Source organism: Lampris incognitus, chromosome 19 (assembly GCF_029633865.1).
Source record: "Lampris incognitus isolate fLamInc1 chromosome 19, fLamInc1.hap2, whole genome shotgun sequence".
NCBI classification, from domain to species: domain Eukaryota; kingdom Metazoa; phylum Chordata; class Actinopteri; order Lampriformes; family Lampridae; genus Lampris; species Lampris incognitus.
The window spans coordinates 19719162-19743809 of record NC_079229.1 but is presented as its reverse complement, the minus strand read 5'-3'; the positions used below and the strand labels follow the sequence as shown (position 1 = coordinate 19743809).

General features: G+C 45.9%; 1 protein-coding gene across 1 annotated transcript in view; it reads left to right on the top strand.

The window, feature by feature from the left end:
- Positions 1-24648, top strand: part of kcnh2b (potassium voltage-gated channel, subfamily H (eag-related), member 2b) — a 353732-nt gene that overhangs the window by 291403 nt on the left and 37681 nt on the right. Inside the window, exon 7 of the mRNA XM_056299819.1 lies at positions 22217-22396. Coding sequence (XP_056155794.1) covers positions 22217-22396 — 180 coding nt within the window. The remainder of the gene's footprint in view (positions 1-22216; positions 22397-24648) is intronic.

Below are 24648 nucleotides of genomic sequence, written 5' to 3'. Positions count from 1 at the left end.
ACTGGATGGCGCTTGGCCTGTGTTGCTCAAAGTGCCCAAAATTTTTTTTTTTTACATTTTTTTTGTAAAAACTCAATAGCAATGTCTCTTTCCAGAAATCATGACCCGGTTACTCAAGCTAATCCACACACCTTGTAGTGAGCAGTTTCATGTAGGAACTGTATTCTTAGATGGAGGTACACCTACAAAACATGAATTTTTGATTTTGAAGTGAACTGTCCCTTTAAGCAGAGAGTTGACTGAAGATTTTTGAAGACTTACCTGGTGCAGATGAATGTTTTGAGTCAAATGTGTGTGTACGTATTATGGGATTGTGTGTCAGAGATGTTGTGTGTGTGTGTGTGTGTGTGTGTGTGTGTGTGTGTGTGTGTGTGTGTGTGTGTGTAATGGACCATACATCGGCGGCACCAGTGCAATTTCCCTTTCGATGTAGCGCATCAGTGCTGCATTTATATTTTAAGTCCCCATGGGGCGTACAGGGAAGAGGGCGGAGGGAAAGAGGAAGAGGAAACAAGAGAGAGAGTTGGCGGGAGAAGCGCGCTTGGGAGAAAGAATGCAAGAGAGCCAGGGAGGACGAGTGAAAGAGAAACAGGACGGCGGAGGCAAGACACAGAGAAGATGGAGACACACTGTAGAGAAATAGCAGTAATAACTGATAGAATGAGGGGAAAAAGAGAGGAAAAAGGACAGCGAGATGGAGAGAAAGTGACATACATTACCTGGAGGGAGGAGGGAGGAGGGTCCTCAGGCGTCCGTGGTGATGATGAATATTGGAGAAGGCTGTTGTAAGGAAGTGGGTGGGAGACACAGGGGAGGAGAGATGGAGGGAGAGAGATTGGGCCTGGCCGCGCGCTGTGGAAATATGCTCCTTTGTTTGGCTTTAATGGGAACTGTCAGAGCCGGAGAGGGAAAGGTCAGCCAGCAAGCCAAGTGTGGCGGCAGGCAGATCTCAAGACCGATACACGCACTCACTTATTCAGACACGCACGCACGCGCACACACACACACACACACACACACATGCACACTTACACAGGGCGATTTGCCTGCCAAAATAAACACATTCATATGTTAACACACATACAGATCCACATGCAAATACACATGTAGGGATGCTTGCCTGAAACACTCAAAGATGCAGTAGTAACATGCAGACCGACAGAGCACATACAGGCCTACAGACGCTTGCAGGCATACACATACTCATATCTACATGCTAACACACACACACACACACGGCGATATCGAGACATTAATCCAAATGCACGCAGTTTCACATGTATACTCTGCAAGTTGCATGGAGGAAGCACATCATATTATAAACAGACAAACTTTGCCTTTGTACAAAGCTATACAATTTTCACAAAACGGTTTCGACAGACGTGGGGAGAACATGCAAACTCGTCCTCTCTGTGGAGTTTGCATGTTCTCCCCGTGTCTGCGTGGGTTTCCTCCCACAGTCCGAAGACATGTAGGTCAGAGGAATCGGCCGTACGAAATTGTCTCTAGGTGTGAATGTGTGTGTGTGTGTGTGTGTGTGTGTCGGCCCTGTGATGGAATCTGTGATGGAATTTGGGCTATACAAATAAAATTGACTTGACTTGACTTGACAGGCGGCCTGTCCGGGGTGTCTCCCCGCCTGCCGCCCAATGACTGCTGGGATAGGCTCCAGCATCCCGCGACCCCCAATTGGGATAAGCGGCTTGGATGATGGATGGATGGGTGGTTTCGACAGTTTTTAGCAGTAATCCTTAATGTGATCTGTCTCTGCTGTAGCAGCCATTTTATACTGCCGATTGTTTTCCCCCAATATTTGAAAGTTCTTTTGGAAGGATCCTCTTCAAATGGATTCAGCACTGTACTATAGTATATCTATAGTGCCATCAGTCAGACGGATAGTTAAGGTACATGTAAATCTACATTATAGTGTAAAATATTTTTAAAGAGAAGGTTGTGTGAAGACTTTTATAAAGGGTTACGGGTTAGCCTCTGTGCTCTCTCGCTGGTAAAATCTCATTCTGTCCAATGGCTGTGAACTTATCATCCGACGCTATCTAATAATACCACGCCAGTCATTTGGTGGAAACTAAGCCACTGGCCAATGTCAAAAGCTTGCATGCTTTGTGTGTGTGTGTGTGTGTGTGTGTGTGTGTGTGTGTGTGTGCGTGCGTGCGTGCATGTGTGTGCGTGTGCGTGTGTTTGTTTGTAGAATAATTCGTCCGTCATCAGGGGCCCTGTTAGGGTTAGACTGGTTAGATTTGGATTTGACCGTCCAGGCGATGACCTCAGCTCCAAGTTAAAGGGATTCACAGAATGACAGGAAGTCACCTGGCGTGTTTCAGGGTTTGCATGTGTGCATATTGTCCCTGTGTACGTGCACGTATTTCAATGTTTTCACCCTAATTAGTCTCTCATACTATGTTCATCAACGTGTCCATCAACTTCACACAAACACATATATGCACACACACACACACATGCATGTGTGCCCACACGCGCACACACACATGCCTGTGCACACACATGTACGCACACACATGCATGCATGCACGCACACACACATGCATGCCCACACACATGCATGCATGCACGCCCACGCCCACGCACACGCACACACACACACACACACACACACACACAGTCCTGCATTATTAATTGGGTATCAAATAGACTATAGTGGTGGTTCCCAAAATAACCAATCCTGGGTGGTTTATTGTGGATGGATAACAGGCCTCTCTGCCAGTCTCTGTGTTTACAGTAGAAATTGAAGCCTCTGAAAATTTTATACGTTCCTTCTGTTGATGATTGAATGTTGTGCTTGCCAAGAAAAGCCCTTTCTGATACTTATATGGGCATGAGAGGGTAACGCTGAATGCCTATGTGCAACATTTTGACCGTTTGCCCATCATGAAGTATTGACAATGTTTGCCGAGTCTCTGTGGGCGTACCATCAGGGAAAACAACAAAACATATTTGAAACATCCGGAAATGCAGCGCTGGCATTTTTAGCAACTCCTCGCCAGAATGGAAAACATGAACACCATTTCACATACTGACAAACTAAGGCTACACACTTCTTTGTTATGTTAACTCACCCGGCACAAAAGGCAAAGTAAAGGAATTACTTTTCTGTCTTTTTAAGATCGTGCGCGTGTGTGTGTGTGTGTGTGTGTGTGTGTGTGTGTGTGTGTGTGTGTGTGTGTAATAACTGACGTTGCACTGGTGGACTATAGCATTTTGTCATTGTTTTATCACTCTCTCTCTCTTTCACTTGCTTCTTTCTACCTTCTTTCTGTCCCTACCTACTTTCTTTGTGTCTCCAGCTGTCTCTCCTTCCATCCATTTTTCAGTTGTTTTTTTTTGCCGTCTCTTTGTTTTGCTGTTTTTTGTTGTCTTTCATGCCTCTCTTTCTCACCTGCTTTTGTTTCCTCTTCTCTTTCAGTCTCTCTAACCCCCCCCCCCCCCGTGTTTCCCCTTCTCCTTCTCTCTGAGAGTAATCTACAGCATGTCAGATGAGGTGCAGGGACTCTTTCCTCTGCCCTGGAGCAATGGTGTGCTCACACATGGTCAAGTCTACACACTAGGGATGGGACGGTAGCAAAATGTCAGATCACCGCTGTTGTGACCACAGATTTTCGGTGTTATCACGGTATTGCTAAAATGTGTTCAAAAGTTTTAAAAAGTGCCAATAAACACTGAAATCATTTCACCAAAGGTATTATATTGAAACATACAAACGTTTTTATTTAACCTCTGGTTAACGCTATAAATACATAAACCACAAATAAACAAAATAATTACATGATCAGAAGCATTATGTACTTTTTTGGATAAGTATTCCAACCTCTGTAAACATTTTGACATTGAAGCAGTACAAGAACAGCAACCACACATAAAACCAATCAGCATATGTTCACAACAAACAAACGTAAACTAATTTAAAATGTGCACGTCAGGACACAACCATATGTAAATGAACCAAATGTGCACATAAGGACAACACAGCGATACGTAAACAAGTTAAATGTTCTATAGGAACACCACAACCATAAGTAAAGACATCACAAGCGCGGGTATAATAATAAAAAGACCGTGCTGCATGGGTGGCTCATGTGCAATGAGCGTGCAGCACGACAACGCACGTGCAGCTGATGCGTTTACTAGTCTAGCGCACGTGTTATTTATAGTTGCCGTTTAAATATATTGTAGCGACTCCCGGGTTCGCGTCCCGGCTGCGGCGGTTCCTGTGGTTGCCCCGCCGCCCCGAATTCGCTACAATATTGACAAACTGTCATCAAGTTAGACAGACAAACCGTGTCATCTCCCCATCCCGAAGTCCGCACGTGCATGCAGTAACGTTAACGTTAACTTGCGGTGCACTTGCCGCAAAGCAGGGTGGTGTTCGCGGGGCTGTGTCGGACGCGCTCGCCCCCTTCAGCAGCAGCTTTTTTCCTGCATGTTGGGCGGATGGGGCAGTCATCTTCTATGAGTGTCCCGTCAGAATTTAATATGAAATAACCAAAATACGCCCAGACTTCCGATTTTTCTTTTTAGACGGGTGGAAAATCTGAGCAGCGCTATCGCCTCCTTCCGCCATTGTTTTGGACCAAACTAGCTAGTCAGTGTAGCACGTTCAGCTAGCGACGTGGCACGCTGCGCCTGCGTGGCTACGCAAATTACCGTGAAGAGATGATAAAACCGCGGTAAATGGGATAATGAAAATTTGACACTGTATGATAACCGTGAGGAATTTTATCACAATATATATATATTTTATAAAAACGGTAACCATCCCATCCCTAGTACACACACACACATACACACACACACACACACAGTTGGACGCTAACACCACAGGGCTGAATGTGAAGGGCCCTGTCAATTTACTACATGGCTGACTTGTCTCAGCCTGTTTATACTATCATTATCACCTCCTGCTACACCCACTTTGCTCCCCATGCATGTTCAGGCATCCTAAGCTACATCATTACTGCGCAAGCACATACACATGCAACACCCAGGTGTGCATAAATGGACACCCACATGTTCATATTCATATACATGCTTGCTTGGACAATGCATGTTAACAAATACACACGCTCTCTCTCTCTCTCTCTCTGTCTGTGTCTCTCGCTTTCTGTCACCAACTTGCCCATAAACACCTATGAACGCTGCTGGATCTACCATATGGGTAACCTGGGCACGTGCCCAGGGACCCCTGAGCGCAGAAGGACCCTCTGCCATGGGAGAGAAAAAAAAGAGTATGCGTTTATTTTTATGTTGAGCTCCATTGAAATATGACACAAAATTTGACCCGTTCTCTTTTTGTTTGTTTGTTTTTTTTGGATAATTATCCAATTAGAATTAAATAAAATTTGTTTTCAAGAAAATTAAGTCTCATGATTGATAGTTTTATAGGTGAGATGGCTGGACAAGTGGTGACTGGTGAGCATGCGGTAATGCTCGTGGTCAAGGTGGGTGGGCATAGAAAGCAGGGGGCTTACACTGCACATATTCAAGATCAGTTTTTCTCAAGCCAACTCGAGGTTAACAACAGTGGAATTAATTTTTACCCCACTATCGGTTAGGATGTGACAGTGTGAAAGAAGTGCGTGGGAAAACTTCTTAGGCAGCAGAAAATGGATGGCATTAACCAAAAGCCCAGTGGGGCTGCCAAAAGAAAAGAAAGGAAAAGGAAGTGAAAGAAGTGGGCACAATAAAAAAAAAAGGCCCGATAAGTTGCTTTTTCATAAAAGCTACACAAAGTGAAAAAGGGGGCATTCCGGTGGTGGATGTCGAGCTAGCTAGCAGTAGCGAGAGCCTGGAAGTGTCTACTGACGGTTGCAGTGATGCACAGATGGATTTTGAGGACTTGATCAGAGAGTTGGCAAAGAAAAAGTCAAGAAAGAAGAACTTCTAAAGGTAAAAACCATTTGATTAGGCTGTCTGTGCATTGAGCAGTATCTTTCGTGATTGTGTGTTGCTGTATCTTTGCTGGATGAGTTAATTTAATATGTTGTTTTTACATAACGTGTGTTGCATCACCGTGGTGTGATACTGCTACAATGTGACGGAGTCGGTTTGTCGAGTTCGTTATATGTTGGCTTTTGCAATTCTGTGTGAAGTTGCCTAGCTCACTTAGTGAGCTCTTATTTTGAAACCTGCATTCAGCTGTGCTGTGTGATTACCTTAGGATGGCATTGTTGTAAGCCGGTTCCTAGTCAGTCACGTTATTATGTATCAGTAATAACCGGTGTGCTGTCTGCTCGGATGGTTTTCAGTGAACACAAAATACTGCCATAGTCTTGAGTCATGCACTGCCTTTGGATGATTTAATCCATTGTGTCCTTGTCTTGTGATTTGTGGGTGAAATGGCAGTACTTGGTCTCCTCCTCGGCACACCTGCTCAGCTGGACTGGTTATTCAGCCTTTAACAATAGGTGTGTGATTGTGGTGTGGTAGATTTCACATGCCAGCTTGACTGGAAGCTCAAAATAATTAAGGTGGGGTTTAATGGCTGCGGTGTGTGTGTATGTGTGGTTTTTGTGTGGGAGGCGGGGGGGGGGGTGTATGAGTTTCAGTGCCCAGGGGCCCCAGGGGATACTAATCCAGCCCAGAATCACTAACGCACTCGGCGGTGCACTGCATGGGTCTGTTGAATGGCCAGACACCTTGATTCTACAACAAACATGCTGAGGACGACTCAAGTAATTGGTTGTTTGATTGGAATACAGCCAGACGTTAGAGGCAAGGAATTTGTTTTATGAGCATGCTTGGCATTCCTAAACCGTGGGTCAGTTTCTGTTTCTACTATGGCTTCTTAGGCTACATGTTTGTGTGCGGACACATACAAGAAGGAGACAGAGAAAGAGAGAATATGCATTGGGTAGGAACTTATTGTATTTGGTTGAAAGTGCACATTCAGTCCTGAACAACATGGAAGGACTACAACAAAGTCTGTCAGGAAGGGGGAAAAAATTAAATGATCTGAACAAGGAACACGTGACTGACACTTGAGAGGCGCTTTGAGTATGCAGTCCATTAAAGACGTCCTCGGTCCAAGTCCTTCACAGGAAATACATGGTTGTTGTTTTTCTTATTTATATATCTATTTTTAATCCACCGTGTTTTACACCCATCAAACTCAAATCTATGCCAAATAAGTCTCACACAATTTGACATGTGGAAGCAAACCGAAACCAACACTCCTGTAGCAAACAGATGGAGGACGAGTGCTGGTGTGTGTGTGTGTGTGTGTGTGTGTGTGTGTGTGTGTGTGTGTGTGTGTGTGTGTGTGTGTGTGTGTGTGTGTGTGTTCTGCCAGCAATTATATTATCCTTTTTTTTTAACTAGCCATCCTCCCTTGAAACAGACCCAAACTTTTCTACAGATAAGTTGTCAAGTTTGATGGACGCCGCATTGTGACTACAAAGCGCGGGAATGAGCGGTCCTATTAGTTGGGCCTGTACAGCATCTAAACAGAGAGAGAGGCGGGGAAGGGTGGTTGGTCAGAGTAACTTTACAAGTTGATACTGACGATGTCACTTTAACTTGGCTTGGTCTTCTTTATCAGACCCCTTTTTACATGACGAGAGACTTTTTTTCTCTTTACACTTTGCGTTGCATTGCTGCACTACTTGATTCCTCTCTGCCTGGGCGCTGAAGTATTCCTTCAGACTCTCACACCGGAATATAAATCGCACTCAGAAAAAAATGCGTTGTTTTGAAGGGGAAAAAACATATAAGTCACTTCGGTCTATGACTCGCATTTATATAGTGGCACCATAGAAATTGAATGACAGTAGAACGGACATTCCTATTCAAATGTATTGTAGCGAATTTGGGGGGTGTCTCCCCGCTTGCCGCCTAATGACCGCTGGAATAGGCTCCATCATCCCTGCGACCCTGAGAGTAGGATAAGCAGTTAAAATAATGGATGGATGGATGGATGGAGGCTTGCGGGAGAGGGTGACTACTGTAACCTACAAAAAGACTCACTGCCCCTCCCCCCCATTTATCCCCTTTAGTCGAGCGGTTAGCGATGTCGCCTCGTGGTGCAGTACATCATCGGATCGAATCCCGCAGCGGGGGGAAATATGCTCGGTTACAGGAGGTTTTCAGAGTGAAAACTGAAGTATGCGGCTTTGTTTCAACGAAAGGTATCAATGTATCAATGTTGGATGAAATCTCAACATTTGAGAGAGAGAGAGAGCAGGAGAGAGAAAGAGAGCAGGAGAGATTTAATTTCAAAGGCCCGATTATTTACTTTACGTTAGAAACATACAAATGTATCTGTACATTTATTCCATATATACCTTAAAAAGATATCCATACCTCTGCAACAGCACATTAAGACACATTTAAAGCAGATTTTAACCAAAACACTTGTAAAGATTATGTCATTGTAGAACAAATGAAAAACTCACGCTATTATAGCACCATTGGTGAATGAAAGTGAAATGAATAAAAGGCATGACTTCCCTGTTCTGTCTATTCTGTTCTGTCCTCCATTTTGTTTGTCCTGTTCACAATATGACATTTAGATAATGTAGAATAGAGAGCCTCCCCCAACAGGAAGTCCAACAGCTGATATTCAAATTTATGCGTCTTCTCGTAATCCAGCTCATAAAATGAAAACGCTTATCAGAAAATGTCTCGTTGAGTGGTTCAAACAATGTAGTTAAAACAACAAACGGCTTTTCAAGTCATCCACACTGTAAAACGATGAAAAATTGCTGCAGAAAGGACAAACTTGGGGGGGTGGGGGGTGGATGGGGGGGTTGCCTTATTCCCCTCTCCAACTTCAAAACCTCGACTTATATTTGATGTTGCACCACTGAGCACACAGGTGTGTGCCTACCTCTTATCCGCTCAGTTTGCAGCGCTGATAGAAAAGCTGATGAGAGAGACGCAGTGGAACCAATAAACTGTTGCAGCTCAGTGGCCACCGTTATACGACTTTGGGTACACCGAACAGCTCCCAAGTGTATTCGTGTGTGGGTGTGTGAGACGTGTGTGCATCCCCGTCATCTCCCTCGACAAGTACTTTTGTCACTGTGGAAAAAGTTCAGCCTTGACCTTCAACTTCCTCAACTTCAGTCAATACCCCGTGCAGCTTTGTAATCACACAAGTAAAGAGAGTTTATTCTGTCCTACGTGTTTGTGTCCATGTATAAACAGGCCGACAGATAGCCAACATGAAGAATCCCAAAGAAATACGGAGTCCCGGTCCAAGTTGAGGAACTTTACTGAAGAACTTTGAGAATTCAAACCTTTTTTAGTAAAGTTCCTCAACTTGGACCGGGACTCTGTATTTCTTTGGGATTCTTCATGTTGGCTATCTGTCGGCCTTGTTTATACATGGACACAAACACGTAGGACACAATAGTAAAAAGACGATGCTCTCCAAGGCACAAACGTAGATAGAAGCAATAAACACAGGAGCTGGGCAAACATATGAAACTCCGCATGGAAAGCTGGACTATACTGCTACCATGACTACCAGGCAGCAAACTATTTCCTGAAGTAAAGTCGCGTGAGCAAGGCTAGAGGGAGTAAATAAACTTCAAAATAAAAGTACTCTTCTCACATTCTAATAAAGTAACGTCAGAGTTTATCTGATGCTGAATCATCTCTATTCAGGCCTTGTTTTTGTTTTTGTTTTTTTTTCCAGGAAAAATCTCAAAAATTCATCTCAGATAGCTTTCTACTCATCTTTTATCATTTTTACGCTCGCTTTTATCTATCTGTTTGATACTGTATATCCTTTCATAAGCCCACATTTAAGGAAAAAAGACTGCAAGTGTATTTGCAGTCAAACATCATTGTGTTTAAAACCATAAGAATCCCCCCCCCCCATCTGCTGCAGACCCAGGCCACTCTCAGCTGAACTGTGGCCTTTAAACACCGAGGACACAGTGCAGTGTGGGTGAGGCGTGAAACGCATATTGTCCTGATGCTGCAGGGGCGGTCAGCTCTGCGGTCTCCCTCCCAGTGATCTCTCCCCAGTGTTGTCCTTAAATACAGCTCTGCCCCGTCTGCACCGAAATGTGTCTCGACATCTGCACGTTTAACAGTCCTCCTGGCAGTATTTTTATTTTTTTCTTTTCTCACAGATGGCTAAAAATACCCCTCAAGATGGTCCAACAGGGAACACGCAGCGTAGAGGGGCACTGTGACGAACTGTGCGCACCCTACTCTGTGTGTGTGTGTGTGTGTGTGTGTGTGTGTGTGTGTGTGTGTGTGTGTGTGTGTGATGTCTTTGCCCATATGCAGTGGTGTCTGAGATGGTAATAGGTGATACTGGTAATTGCTCTGCATATTTGAGTGCAGTTTCAAGCTTGTGTGTTTCGAGTTAATTGGACATACATGTCGAATAAGTTTCCTCTCAATAATTGTAGTAAACAGTGTCCCATGTGAGTACATCTCCTATTCCTTTACGCCCTGTGTCTCTGGCACATCTGGGAGGAGTGGGTACTCCATATATGTTTGGTGAAATCTACATGTGTGTTGAACATATTTCGGTAAGCGTCAGACATTGCACATTTCATGCGTACGTTTCCGAGCGTACAGAAGGTCTGAAAGTGCTCCTTCTGCTGCTAACGCTAATTAGCCTGCAGCTAACAGCTGGGTCACTGGGGTCATCATGTATGCTGCAATTCAGTTTGAAGCTCACTGCAACACGGAGACCGCAGATAACCCTGGTACACTTCACACCAGCTATTAGAAGCAGGCTTTTCCACATAATGGTGCTCAGGCTTGTGTACTCGAGAGGACGAGTCCAATGTGCAACTGAGCGAGATGGCCGATATCTACATTTGAGTTCGACTTTGCACGTTTTGTGCAGCATTTTGTCGTTTAGATTATCTGAAAAATCGGTTGGTGTTATCCACTGGAAAGAAGTGCTCAGTTCCTTTGAAAACCTTCGTCCTTGCACGAGTGTGCTGACCTTGTCATAGGAAGCCTCTGCTTGAGATTTGGTAGTGCATCCGCGTGTCGTACCGGGGATCTGGAAAACACGAGAACGTGCTGTTAAGACATATTTCACTCTACGCAGCCACCTTCCCTCCTCCCCCCCAGCACAAAGACACTTCCAGTATCAGCCATTTCAGTCATTTGTAGTCCAGGGACGGTCTATTGGGTTCATGTATCAGGTTTCCGTGCTGTTCCTCAGTCAGGTCATGATGCAGCAATCCCTTTGGAGATTTCCCCGGCTGTACAAGTATGGTGTCTGCCACTCCACTGAGCAGCAACTGAGTGACCTGTAGAGGACTACTTTATCTACGACTGATGGACACAAAGAAAGAATTAGTGGGGCAGAAACGATGACCCCCATTTTCATGGGCCCGGCTTACATCCAAGTGTTTTGTCCCCCCCCCCCCCCACTTTTCTCTCCAATTGTACTTGGCCAATCACCCCACTCTTCCAAGCCGTCCCGGTCACTGCTCCACCCCCTCTGCCGATCCCAGGAGTGCTGCAGACTACCACATGCCTCCTCCGATACATGTGGAGTCACCAGTCGCTTCTTTTCACCTGACAGTGAGGAGTTTCACCAGGGGGGTGTAGCACATGGGAGGATCACGCTATTCCCTCCAGTTCCCTCTCCCCCCAGAACAGGCTCCCCGACCGACCAGAGGAGGCGCTATTACAGCGACCAGGACACATACCCACATCCGGCTTCCCACCCGCAGACACGGCATTGTGTCTGAAGGGACGCCCGACCAAGCCGGAGGTAAATACGGGGATTTGAACCGGCGATCCCCGTGTTGGTAGGCTACAGAATAGACACCCACGCCACCTGGAAGCCCCCATCCAAGTATTTTATTTTACGTGAATTTTGTCGTTTCAAGTGAAATAAAGCTAGATGGAAACACCAAATATCGAACATAAACCACAAGATTTGCATCAGGGTTTGTACGCTCGTGCGAGGCGGATAAATGTTTCATCCGAAACATGATGAATCGCAAAGGAAACGCATTTGCCAAACAAAAATTAAAAATGAAATGTGAAGAGAATTCAATCACATGACCATCTTTCTGGTGGGTGTTGAAGTAGGGACCTGTGACGTAGGACACGCACAGCCTCATTTAAGGTTTCATTCGATTCAACAGATCTGGTGCAAGCGCACCTCAACTTGAACAGCCCACTTTGCATCATTTAATTATTTGCTGGACGTTTATTTGAAAGCTGGGTGGAAACACAACTAATGAGAAGTGGGGGGGGGGGACAAAAGGAGAGGAAAGAGAAGAGGAGGAGATCTGCATCGAAGAGAGGAAAGGGAATGGAGGAAGGAAGGGGCGATGAGAGAACACGACAGGAGGTGGAGGGATAAAAGAAGTGCAGTGAGGATAACGAGTTAATCAAACTCCCTGTATAACACACACACACACACACACACACACACACACACACACACACACACACACACACACACACACACACACACACCTCCTCCCTGAACACCGAGCTAAGAGCAGGAGGAGACTGGTGTGTGTTGGGTCATTTGGCTTTCTTCAGTACTGATAGATTATCTGTGTAGGAACAAACCAGGCATAGAAACCTCTTAACAGGTACAGGTATTTGTGCTTTGCCAAGACTAGTGAGGCACCAGCACACACTACCTGCTGAGGACAGAAGGGAACTGCTCCCAGTATCAAGTGTCTCACCAAATAGCAAATCGATTGTTGTTGTTCTTGCAGAGCTTCTTTGCAGAGGAGGGACTGGTAGGGACTGGTGCAAATGTTACTTTGATGCTTTTTTGGGGGGGTAGGGGTTCCCCTTTTTTTCTCCCCAATTGTACTTGGCCAATTTACCCCACTCTCCCGAGCCGTCCCAGTTGCTGCTCCACCCCCTCTGCCGATCCGGGGAGGGCTGCAGACCACCACATGTCTCCTCCGATACATGTGGAGTCACCAGCCGCTTCTTTTCACCTGACAGTGAGGAGTTTCACCAGGGGGACGTAGCGTGCAGGAGGATCACACTAGAGTCCCCCCGCCCCGCCCCCCCCCGAACAGGCGCCTCGACCAACCAGAGGAGGCACTAGTGCAGTGACCAGGTCACCGCCGTGTATAGAGTCTGGCCCTCCTTTGATCTTTGCAACACGCGCTGTGATTGGCTGAGAGCATGTCACGTGCTCGACGGGCGCCATGTTTCCTACCAACGTCTGGCTCTGTCGTCGTGACGTTCCAATGATTTTTCCTGCGTTTTCGGCGCGTTTCTCGCCGATTTGTAGCAGTTGAAGGAGAAATGGTGTGTTGTGCGGCTTGGGGCTGCTCCGTTCAGCCGGGACAAGGCCGTGTGATGCATCGATTTCCACAGGATGCACAAAGGAGGGCAGTTTGGACCGTGAAGAGTCGCAGGCTACTTGTGCTCGGTGAGTTCATTTCAGTGTTTACGATTTTTCGATAAACTAACTTCCCTAGAGCAACCCGAGAGTCTGTAAGGTATTGGTGTGTGGAAATCAGTTGTATAGCACATCCAAGCCATGTGTAACCGCTGACAGGAATCAGGCAAATGTAAACAGTGTCAGATTGTCATATGGGATGGATTGAGTGACAGGCCTGAGCCTGAGCCGAGGCAGCGTGTGGGTAGTGTTGAGATAAACTAGACAAGAGCCCCGATACAGAACTGACGCTGCTCTGGCTAAACCTGGAAACAGCTAGGCCTAATATTTCTCAGGTGTCCCGGATATTATTGCGCATTGTCATTCACTAGTAGCCTACTGAACGTTGCAAAATATGTAATACTGGTACTGAACACCAATTTACCCACCACACCAGTAGTGTAGTGGATAAAAACTAAAGTCTCTGGAGTAAATTCTTTGGGTTGAAATCTACAGGTATGCAGCAGGAGGCCCCTGCTCAGCGCCTGCGACTGTGTTATGACCGCTGATGGGTTTCTTCCTGATCTCGTCAACCTTCATCATAGACTGAAAAAGTGAAACATCTTATTACCCATAGCCCCTGACCCTGGTCTGGTGTTAAACCACCTACTCTGACTACTGGTACGCAATGATAAAAAAAAAAAACCCATGAACTTTGCCTTAAATTTAGAGACCTTTTATTGTGATAAAGAAATATACGACCTTAGGAAGACCACAAAACAAGCCCAAACCCAAACTTTCGGAGTATCGCTCTCTATAGAGTATCAACAGTAGTCGGACGAAAGCAAAGTGTAAACAAATATGCGTGGGCGAATGTAACGTATTGCCATGTTGCTCTCCTGCTGATGACTATACCGACCTACATCTTGGTCAGAACCAATCAGAAGCCTCTAGGTCAACGTGTTCTCCACTGTTATGTCGTTTGGGGTAAAAAAAAAAAAATTCACGGCCCGGGTGCGCCCCCTGGATCCGTGTATGTTATAGGTATCTAGTATATCACCAGTACTGTCCAGTTCACTCACGCTGACTTCAGATTCACTCACAACACTCGAAACGTACCCGCTTGACCGTCCTTTCCATCACGCCCGCCCCTGCGTTTGTCACGCCTACCGCACCATAGCCACGCCCACTGTGCCTGAGAACCTCACCTGGCACCCCATCTCTGTTTTCCCTTATTTCTTTGAAAGTGCAACTTGAGAGGTCATGAAGTGAGCGGAATTTTGAATAGCACGCGCATGGGGCTGCCTACCACTTGGTAGGCAATATAGCGCCCATGTAGCCAGTTCGCCAGACTCCATGTACACGGTGCTGGACCAGGACACATACCCACATCCGGCTTCCCTCCCCAGACACGGCCAATTGTGTCTGTAGGGACGTCCAACCAAGCTGGAGGTAATATGGGGATTCGAACCGGCGATCCCCGTGTTGGTAGGCAACGGAATAGACCACTACACTACCCAGACGCCCCATCCAAGGATTTTTTTATGTGAATTTTGTCGTTTCAAGTGAAATAAAGCTAGATGGAAACAGCAAATATTAAATATAAATCCTCAACATTTGCATCAAGGTTTGTATGCTCGTTTGAGGCGGATAAACTTTTTATCCGAAATGTGAGGAATCGCAAAGGAAATGCATTTGCCAAACAAACATTAAAAAAAAGAAATACGAATAGAGGAGGAAGAGAGGAGGAAAACCGACTCAGAGAGGAAAGGAATAGCGCAGTGAGGATAACAACTTAACCAAACTCCCTGTATAACACACACACACACACACACACAAAAACTCTTCTCCTCCCTGAACACCGAGCTAAGAGCAGGAGGAGACTGGTGTGTGTCGGGTCATTTGGCTTTCTTCAGTACTGATAGATTGTCTGTGTAGGAACAAATCAGGCATAGAAACCTCTTAACGGGTAAAGGTATTTGTGCTTTGCCAAGATTAGTGAGGCACCAGCACACACTACCTGCTGAGGACAGAAGGGGACTGCTCCCAGTATCAAGTGTCTCACCAAATAGCAAATCGATTTGTGTTGCTCTTCTTGCAAAGCTTCTTTGCAGAGGTGGTCTGACCCCCAAGGACCCAACAAAAAGCTGAGCATTCCTTCCAATATCTCCATAACCAAAGCACTGGTGCAAATGTTATTTTGATGCTTTTTTTGGGGGGGGGGGATTTTTCCCCCACTCTTCCGAGCCATCCCGGTCTCTGCTCCGCCCCCTCTGCTGATCCGGAGTGGGTTGCAAATTACCACATGCCTCCTCTGATATATGTGGAGTCGCCAGCCACTTCTTTTCACCTGACAGTGAGGAGTTTCGCCAGGGGACCATAGCGCATGGGAGGATCATGCTGTTCCCCCCAGTCCCCCCCCCCCGAACAGACGCCCCAACTGACCAGAGGAGGCGCTAGTGCAGCGACCAGGACACATACCCACATCCGGCTTCCCACCCACAGACACGGCCAATTGTGTTTGTGTGGATGCACAACCAAGCCGGAGGTAATACTGGGATTCGAACCACCAATCCCCGTGTTGGTAGGCAACGAAATAGACCACCTCGCCACCTGGACACAAATGTTATATTAATAGAGAGGGAAAAACTTTCTCATTCAACTGAACTATTTTAATGCTGCAAGCAGCTAAAAAGTGTGTGAGACAGCTGGCTCAATCAAAAAGTGTACACAACAAAATATGTTTCACTCCTTCTTTAAGCTAATTGGTTGACTTCACCTGCCACATTTCCTAGTTTTGGGTTTAGCTGCAGGGAGAAATCCCCAGAAAACGCAGGCCAGCATGTAGCTGCAGGGATGACATGGATACAGCCTTAGGATGTGGAAAAAAACAACAAAGATGTGTCTGACATGGAAAGGGAGAGGGATAGTGAGAGAGGGAGCGAAGGAGACACAAAGAATGGGCGAGGGAGAGAGAGAGAGAGGGATGGTGAGAGGGATGCCGGCATGAATGGAAAGACATAGCCAAAAAAGATGAGCGATGACTGGGCTGTGGACCCCACAGAGGAAGACGCTGAGGCGAGCGCGAGGTGTTGGAGCGGGGAGGTCAAAGATGAAACAAGAAAAGAGGTGAGATTTGGGAGGCCCGAGGGAGGTCGAGGGGAAAGGAAGAAACAATTTGAAGGGAGACGAAGCTGACAAAAGCCGAATGAAACGAACACAGAACAAATACAAAGGTGAGAATTGGTGCAAAACCAAGGAGAGATAAGCGTTTAAAAATGACGGGATTTGTAAGGATTAAGAAAAGGGGTCACGAAGTGGGTCATCTCCACTGACAAGAGGAGCTGCACTTGTCACACACACACACACACACCCACACACACACACACGCGGATGAGATGCACTTCTAGTCTGTACTTTCACCCTGAATCTGGTTGGATACGGTCACTGGACAGTTTGCTGCACTGGTTGCAGCGTGTTTGGCCAAACACAGTTTTAAACAATATGTAAAAAAAAAAAACAGACTGTATGTTTCCCCCACAGTATCAGGACAGAGGAAGAAAGACAAGGAGACTTGGTGGTGGAATGAGGAAGTACAGCAAATTATACAGAGGAAAAGGTTGGCAAAGAAGAAGTGGGATAGTAAGAGAGATGAAGAAAGTAGACAGGAGTACAAGGAGATGCAGCGTAAAGCAAAGAGAGTGGTGGCAAAGGAAAAGGCGTATGGTGAGTTGTATGACAGGTTAGACACTAAGGAAGGAGAAAAGGACTTGTACCGATTGGCTAGACAGAGGGACCAAGCTGCAAAGGATGTGCAGCAAGTTAGGGTGATCAAGGATAGAGATGGAAATGTGCTGACAAGCGAGGAGAGTGTGCTAAGAAGGTGGAAGGATGCCTTTGAGGGGCTGATGAATGAAGAAAATGAGAGAGAGAGAAGGTTGGATGATGTAGGGATAGTGAATCAGGAAGTTCAGTGGATTAACAAGGAGGAAGTGAGGGCAGCTATGAAGAGAATGAAGAGTGGAAAGGCAGTTGGTCCTGATGACATACCTGTGGAGGCATGGAGATGTTTAGGAGAGATGGCAGTGGAGTTTTTAACTAGATTGTTTAACACAATCCTGGAAAGTGAGAGGATGCCTGAGGAGTGGAGAAGAAGCATACTGGTACCGATTTTCAAGAACAAGGGCGATGTGCAGAACTGTAACAAATACAGAGGTATAAAGTTGATCAGCCACAGCATGAAGATTTGGGAAAGAGTAATAGAAGCTAGGTTAAGAGGAGAGGTGATGATCAGCGAGCAGCAGTATGGTTTCATGCCACGAAAGAGCACCACAGATGCGATGTTTGCTTTGAGAATGTTGATTGAGAAGTATAGAGAAGGCCAGAAAGTTACATTGTGTATTTGTACATTTAGAGAAAGCTTATGACAGAGTGCCGAGAGAGGAGGTGTGGTATTGTATGAGGAAGTCAGGAGTTGCAGAGAAGTATGTAAGAGTGGTGCAGGATATGTATGAGGGAGGTGTGACAGTGGTGAGGTGTGCGGTTGGAATGACAGATGGGTTCAAGGTGGAGGTGGGATTACATCAAGGATCGGCTCTGAGCCCTTTCTTGTTTGCAATGGTGATGGACAGGTTGACAGACAAGATCAGGCAGGAGTCTCCATGGACGATGATGTTCGCGGATGACATTGTGATCTGTAGCGAGAGTAGGGTGCAGGTTGAGGAGAGCCTGGAGAGGTGGAGGTATGCACTGGAGAGAAGAGGAATGAAAGTCAGTAGGAACAAGACGGAATACCTATGCGTGAATGAGAGAGAGGACAGTGGAATGGTCAGGATGCAAGGAGTGGAGGTGACAAAGGCATTTGAGTTTAAATACTTGGGGTCAACTGTCCAAAGTAACGGGGAGTGCAGTAGAGAGGTGAAAAAGAGAGTGCAGGCAGGGTGGAGTGGGTGGAGAAGAGTGTCAGGAGTGATTTGCGACATAAGGGTACCAGCAAGAGTTAAAGGGAAAGTTTACAAGATGGTTGTGAGACCAGCTATGTTATATGGTTTGGAGACAGTGGCACTGACGAAAAGACAGGAGGTGGAGCTGGAGGTGGCAGAGTTGAAGATGCTAAGATTTTCACTGGGAGTGACGAAGAAGGACAGGATTAGGAACGATTATATTAGAGGGACAGCTCAAGTTGGACGGTTTGGAGACAAAGCAAGAGAGGCAAGATTGAGATGGCTTGGACATGTGTGGAGGAGAGATGCTGAGTATATTGGGAGAAGGATGCTGAATATGGAGCTGCCAGGGAAGAGAAGAAGAGGAAGGCCAAAGAGGAGGTTTATGGATGTGGTGAGGGAAGACATGCAGGTGGCTGGTGTGACAGAGGAAGATGCAGAAGACAGGAAGAAATGGAAACGGATGATCTGCTGTGGCGACCCCTAACAGGAGCAGCCGAAAGTAGTAGTAGTAGGTTTCCCCCACAGTCAAAAGGCATGTAGGTCAGGTGAATCAGCCATACTAAATTGTCCCTAGGTGGAAATGTGTCAGCCTTTGGATGGACTGGCGGCCTGTGCAGGGTGTCTCCCCGCCTGCCGCCCAATGACTGCTGGGATAGGCTCCAGCATCCCGCGACCCCGGTTGGGATAAGCAGCTTGGATAATGGATGAATGGATGGATGGGGGGGAAAAACATCTGTAATGTGTAATAGAAGCAGTGTTGGTGTGTAGGAGCAGTGCAGATGCAGGGTTTTAAGCAACGTCACTACATATGTACGAAGAAGCTGATGTAGCTCAGCAGGCTCCCGAAGCTTTCTTGTCACTCGCAAGAACTTTACACAGTTTCAGCAGTCATCATATTATGGGGGATAAAAAGAGTTGGGAATGAGTACGTACATAGTAAACATTAATAATTGAACCTGGAGTGGATGGGTCTGACAGCACGACAGCATTAGGAGGTTGTCTCCACATGTGAGGATCGCTCAGTGTCTCACATTCCTTTCGTTGTGCAAGGTTGGCTCAAAAAGCATTTTAGCATCATGTGCACTCGTCTGAAAAGTTGAAAGTTTGTTAACTGTAGAAAGCACAGGGGAAAAGAGAAAAAACGAGGCATAGCACTTTTTTCAGAGTGGCTTTATTGTAGTCACTTTGCACCTGGTTCCCATTGACTTTAATTTAGGAAAAGAAAGCACTGGCAATTTGTCAAACACACAATAGATGAGAAATGACGACGTACCCAGAAGGACAAAGAATCAAATAACTAATTAAATCCAGCAGCGAACCGTGGGGTCTGGCAGTGGGCCTTCAACGGCGCAATGATATTGTAATCAGCCAAATATTTGGGGTATTTTGTGTGTGAGTGTGTCGGCCCTGTGATAGATGGCAGCCTGTCCAGGGTGTCTCCCCACCTGCCGCCCAATGACTGCTGGGGGAGGCACCAGCATCCCGCAACCCTAATTAGGATAAGCGGCTTGGATAATGGATGGATGGATGGATTTTTTAATATGTGAACAGCTCCAACACACAACTCTAACACACACACACCGCCAGTAACTCAGTGCCTCAAGAGCCACCAAAATCAAATTCACTGGGTATCAAATAGCCTTTGTCTCTCTCCATACTTGGAAAACAATGAAAAGGCACATGACATGGCCTCCGCTTCTGGCCTACACCATCACCATGGACAGCGCGAGCATGCAGCATCACAAAACCTCTTCTTTACAAACTGACTAGACCAAGTCAAAGCAATTCATGAGCAAAGAATAGAAACGACGATAAAATCAATTTTCACATGCAGAATATGCCATGAGCAAAGTTGCAATACAATCATATGCAAAATATGCCAAACCTTACGCCATAATATTGAGTATGTCGGCCTAATGTTACATGAACAAAGTGTGGTATTAACCAGCTATGAAGTGCCATCACAATATGTAAAATGAATACGCCAGCTTTGATTAGGAGTAAAATATAATTAGGCAGCTTACCTTATTAGACTACTTGAATATAAAGTCCATCCGTCGGTCCTTCTTTGTGAAGTGGGCAGTGGCAGCATCATGCAGCTTGTCCTTGGATTTAAGCTCCATCAGAGGGCCTTTTTCTGTGGACATCAGTACCAAAGCTCCCAGTCGATCCTGTCCCATTGTGTTTCTGGTGTGCGTCTTAATGTGCTTCAGGGCCGAGAAAGACCGCTCAATTGAAGAGGTGGATATGGGGATGGTGTGGTGGCCAGTGATACAGAGAAATTTCAACAACAAAATAGTCAATGAGACGAGGACCCTTCAAAATAAGACTTTTATTGACGTATCAACAAAGTCTGTAAAAATGTCATCCTTGGATGAAAGGTAGCACGGCCAATTTGATGTAGTATAAAGTACATCACAATATATGGGAACACCGTTCTACTGTAATATTGATTGAAAGATTGGTAAATTACCCCTCTAAAGGAAACATGGTCACATTTAAATTCTTTTTCCTGTCTGAGCAGGAATGTGTTTCCTGTTGCACTGGTGTTCATCCTACCCGGTCAAAACTTTCAGTAGGATTTGAAGACTGGAGAGTGTACTTATCCATGGTAAAGGTGCTATGTAGTATTATGTCACCTGACTCCATGGCCTAGATGGGTTAAATAACTATTTATTTATGGAGAAAATTCCCAGGCATCAGCTCCCCCCTTCTCCCCAGTTGTATCCGGGCAATTACCCCACTCTTCTGAGCCGTCCCGGTCGCTGCTCCACCCGCCGATCCGGGGAGGGCTGCAGACTACCATATGCCTCCTCCAATACATGTGGAGTTGCCAGGTCGCCTGACCAAGCCGGAGGCAACATGGGGATTCGAACGGGGATCCCCGTGTTGGTAGGCAATGGAATAGACCGCCACGCTACCCGGATGCCGCTCGGGCCTCAGCTTTAAATCACGCATCAGTTAACACATCCCTGTCACCTTGGTTGTAATCCATGATGGTGTGCTTTTGTTTTTTGTGTGTGTTATTTGTGCAGTTGTCTGACTAGGTGTACTGTGTGTATGGCACACCATGTTGAAAATCAGACAAAACCTTTGGTCATTTCGGTTGTACAGCCCAAAGCTAGTTTTTTCCCACCCTTGTTTTTGCACTGCAGCCAAGCTCACCTTTCACTGTGTGATTTTATTGGGTAGAGGTACGGTGTTTCTCAAGACCTCCTCATAATGAATCATTCATGCTGCCGTCCAGGGCGAGTGTGCTGCACCCGCTGAAAAACAATACTGGAGTAAAGCTGCTCAGCACTGCACCACAACACCCAAGATTCTATTCCGTGTGTGTGTGTGTGTGTGTGTGTGAGTGTGTGTGTGTGTGTGAGTGTGTGTGTGTGTGTGTGTGTGTGTGTGTGTGTGTGTGTGTGTGTGTGAGTGTGTGAGTGTGTGTGTGCGCACCTCCAACCAACCAGAACCACAATAAGAGGGCATTTGACTTGGTTGATCGCATCGTGCAATCATCGTATTTGTTTGCATTGGTGCAAATGCACGTGTTACCGTGTGAAGGTGAATGTGTGTGTTTGTGTGTGAATGTACAGAGGTGTGTGTGCTTGTGTGTGTGTGCGCACATGTATGGAAATGAGCGCTTGTGTGCAGCCTGTGCGTGTGTCTGTGTCTTAGTGTGCAAACTTAAGTTCAGCACACATGATGCCACATGGTCAACATACCAGAACTCATCTGCAGAAAAATCTACAAGCCTTTATCTCTCTCTCCCCTTCCTACCTCCACCACCCTACTTCTACTTTTCTTTGTCATCGCCGTCCTCTCTTTTTTTTTCTTCCATTTATCCTTTTCCTTCCTACACCCCACTCTCTCTCTATGACACCCTTCTGTCTTGCATCTTACCTCTCGCTTACATCCTCCTCCCTCTCCTATTTTCCTTTCTTCCCTCCGTCTCCAGGTGCTGTCTCTGGGTGCCGATGTACTGCCAGAGTACAAGCTCCAGGCGCCTCGCATCCACAAATGGACGGTGCTCCACTACAGCCCCTTCAAGGCTGTGTGGGACTGGCTCATCCTGCTGCTCGTCATCTACACGGCCATTCTGACGCCCTACTCTGCCGCCTTCCTCCTCAGCGACCAGGTGTGTCCGCAGATGCACCTACTAAAACACACACATACACAAGTTGGGTTGAAAGGTGATTAATCACAGGATGAGACTACTCATGTTTCTATACAGCATGTTTTTTTGTTGCTGACTGACTGACTGACTGACCAACTGACTGACTGACTGACTGAGTGATCGATCAGTTTGACACGATTGGGCCACTAGATCAGGTGACCGACAATGTCACAGAAGGTTCACGATTGGTTGGCCGAGCACCCAGTTAAAGCACCCCAAATAACAATCACTCTGCCAAAACGCTTACTGGTGAATTCACAAAAGGATTGCACGGCTTTTGCGGCCGCGAAACCTGAACAAAGACGAAAAGAAACCGTGTAATACTCAAAGCACCCGCAAAGGGTGAAATGCACCCCTAACTGCGCTGCCACGCAAATAGCGTCTCGGTGCTCCAGTGCTATTTGCACGTATTTAAATGAGGTAATATACATTTAGCACCTAATTGGCCGCTTTCTATGCAAATGAGCCTCATTGCAAGACACCAGCGCTAATAGCCACCCGCACACAGGTAGGGTGAAAATTATTGCCATCTTCAGAGAGTTGGTGGTAACTGATGCCCAGACTTTCCAGCGACCATGGCAGCAGTGGTTGTAGCCAGGCAAAGACATCGTCATGCCAGACGAGCTCGTGAATGGATATTTAGCAGGAGAATATCGCTTTTTGATTTAACTGAGACTGAAAGCATTCGCAGATACAGGTTGCCAGGTCAGACTCAGACAATCCTCGCTATACATGATGACTTCGAGGATGACATTGAGCCTGCATGCTGTGTTCTTGGCACAAAGCCACCATTTATAATTGGCCACATGGATAATTGCAATCAGGCGCAAATCAAGGGCAAATTGCACTCGGCTGCAAAACTTTATGGGCGTACGCTGTAATATCATTAGAGCAGTATCTATGGTGAATTGGACCTTGAGACGGGGCAGATAGCGGTTTCAAGTAATGCACAGTTCATGGTGCTATCAGCGGCCGCAATTGGTTCCATGTGAATTCGCCTGTCAATGCAGGGTGAGTCTCAGAAAAACGAGAGACATCCACAGATAAAAACAGATGAAAGGGGGGGGGGTGTTAACAGATAATTAAAATAGTTATAATCACAATTAAATTAAGTTCTCTTTCAAGTCAAATATCCCAAGTTATGAGTGGAAATTATTGTTCTTGCAACTGGATTTATAGCCTTTTTTTTTTTTTACTGTAATGTAGCTTAACCATGTCATGTGATATGCTACTTCAGTTAACTTTATCAACAAATATTACCGGCACCACTACAGAAAATTGCAGGTCAATCAGTTGCATTTTTTATGGCGCTTTTCTATCTGCAACAGCCACTCAAAGCGCTTTACAATGAAGATGTAATATTCAGGAATTCACATTATAGACAGCACCACTGACCAGCCCTGGAACAAATTGGCCACAATTTCGAACATTGAACATTCACGGTCCAGCCATGTACTAGGTTTTGACCCGGTCTTGTTAAAGAACATAGCCATCACAGTGAAACTCACTATTTGCAACAGTGGTGTAACAGAAGGGAACGTGTAATGATAGCCTCGCTATGACAGCAAAACGAATTAAACGAAGCGAGCCAGGCAAAAATGTCAACAACATGCCTAGACCTCACTACCCTCGCCAATTAGTAGGAAATGTCTAATGGAAGCACTGCGTATCAACATGGTAAACAGACTGCCGTACCTAATTTACCTTTGATTAGATGCCAGCATGCCTGTTGAATATTTCTTTGTTCAACTGAAGTTTCACCCATCGAAGGCTCTTTGAAAGCTCAGATTTGGGTTTGGGGAAAGAAAAAAAATACATTTCCCTCCTGTCTGAATCTGTTTTGCGGTTTCTATTTACTTATCTCACATGATCTATTGTGCGTTGCTCTCTGTCACTTACTGCAAAGCACTGACTGGTCAAACGCTGTGTTAATCATTATTTTTGCAAACGATAAGTTGTGGGTTAAGGTACTTTTTGCAACATGTTTTTTCTGCTTAGTGACCCCCCCTAAACAGCTGATTATGATACGTAAGTGCTCACATACAAACGTGTAGAAATGTTCATGTGCACACAGGCTGCTGCACGCCTCTTCAATGACCAGGTTATTCACACATATGTATGCATATTTCTATGCCATGTTGCAAACAGAAAAGTAGACAGTTGTGCATATGCACACCTATACAAGATGCACATATACTTCCAATGTCACTCTC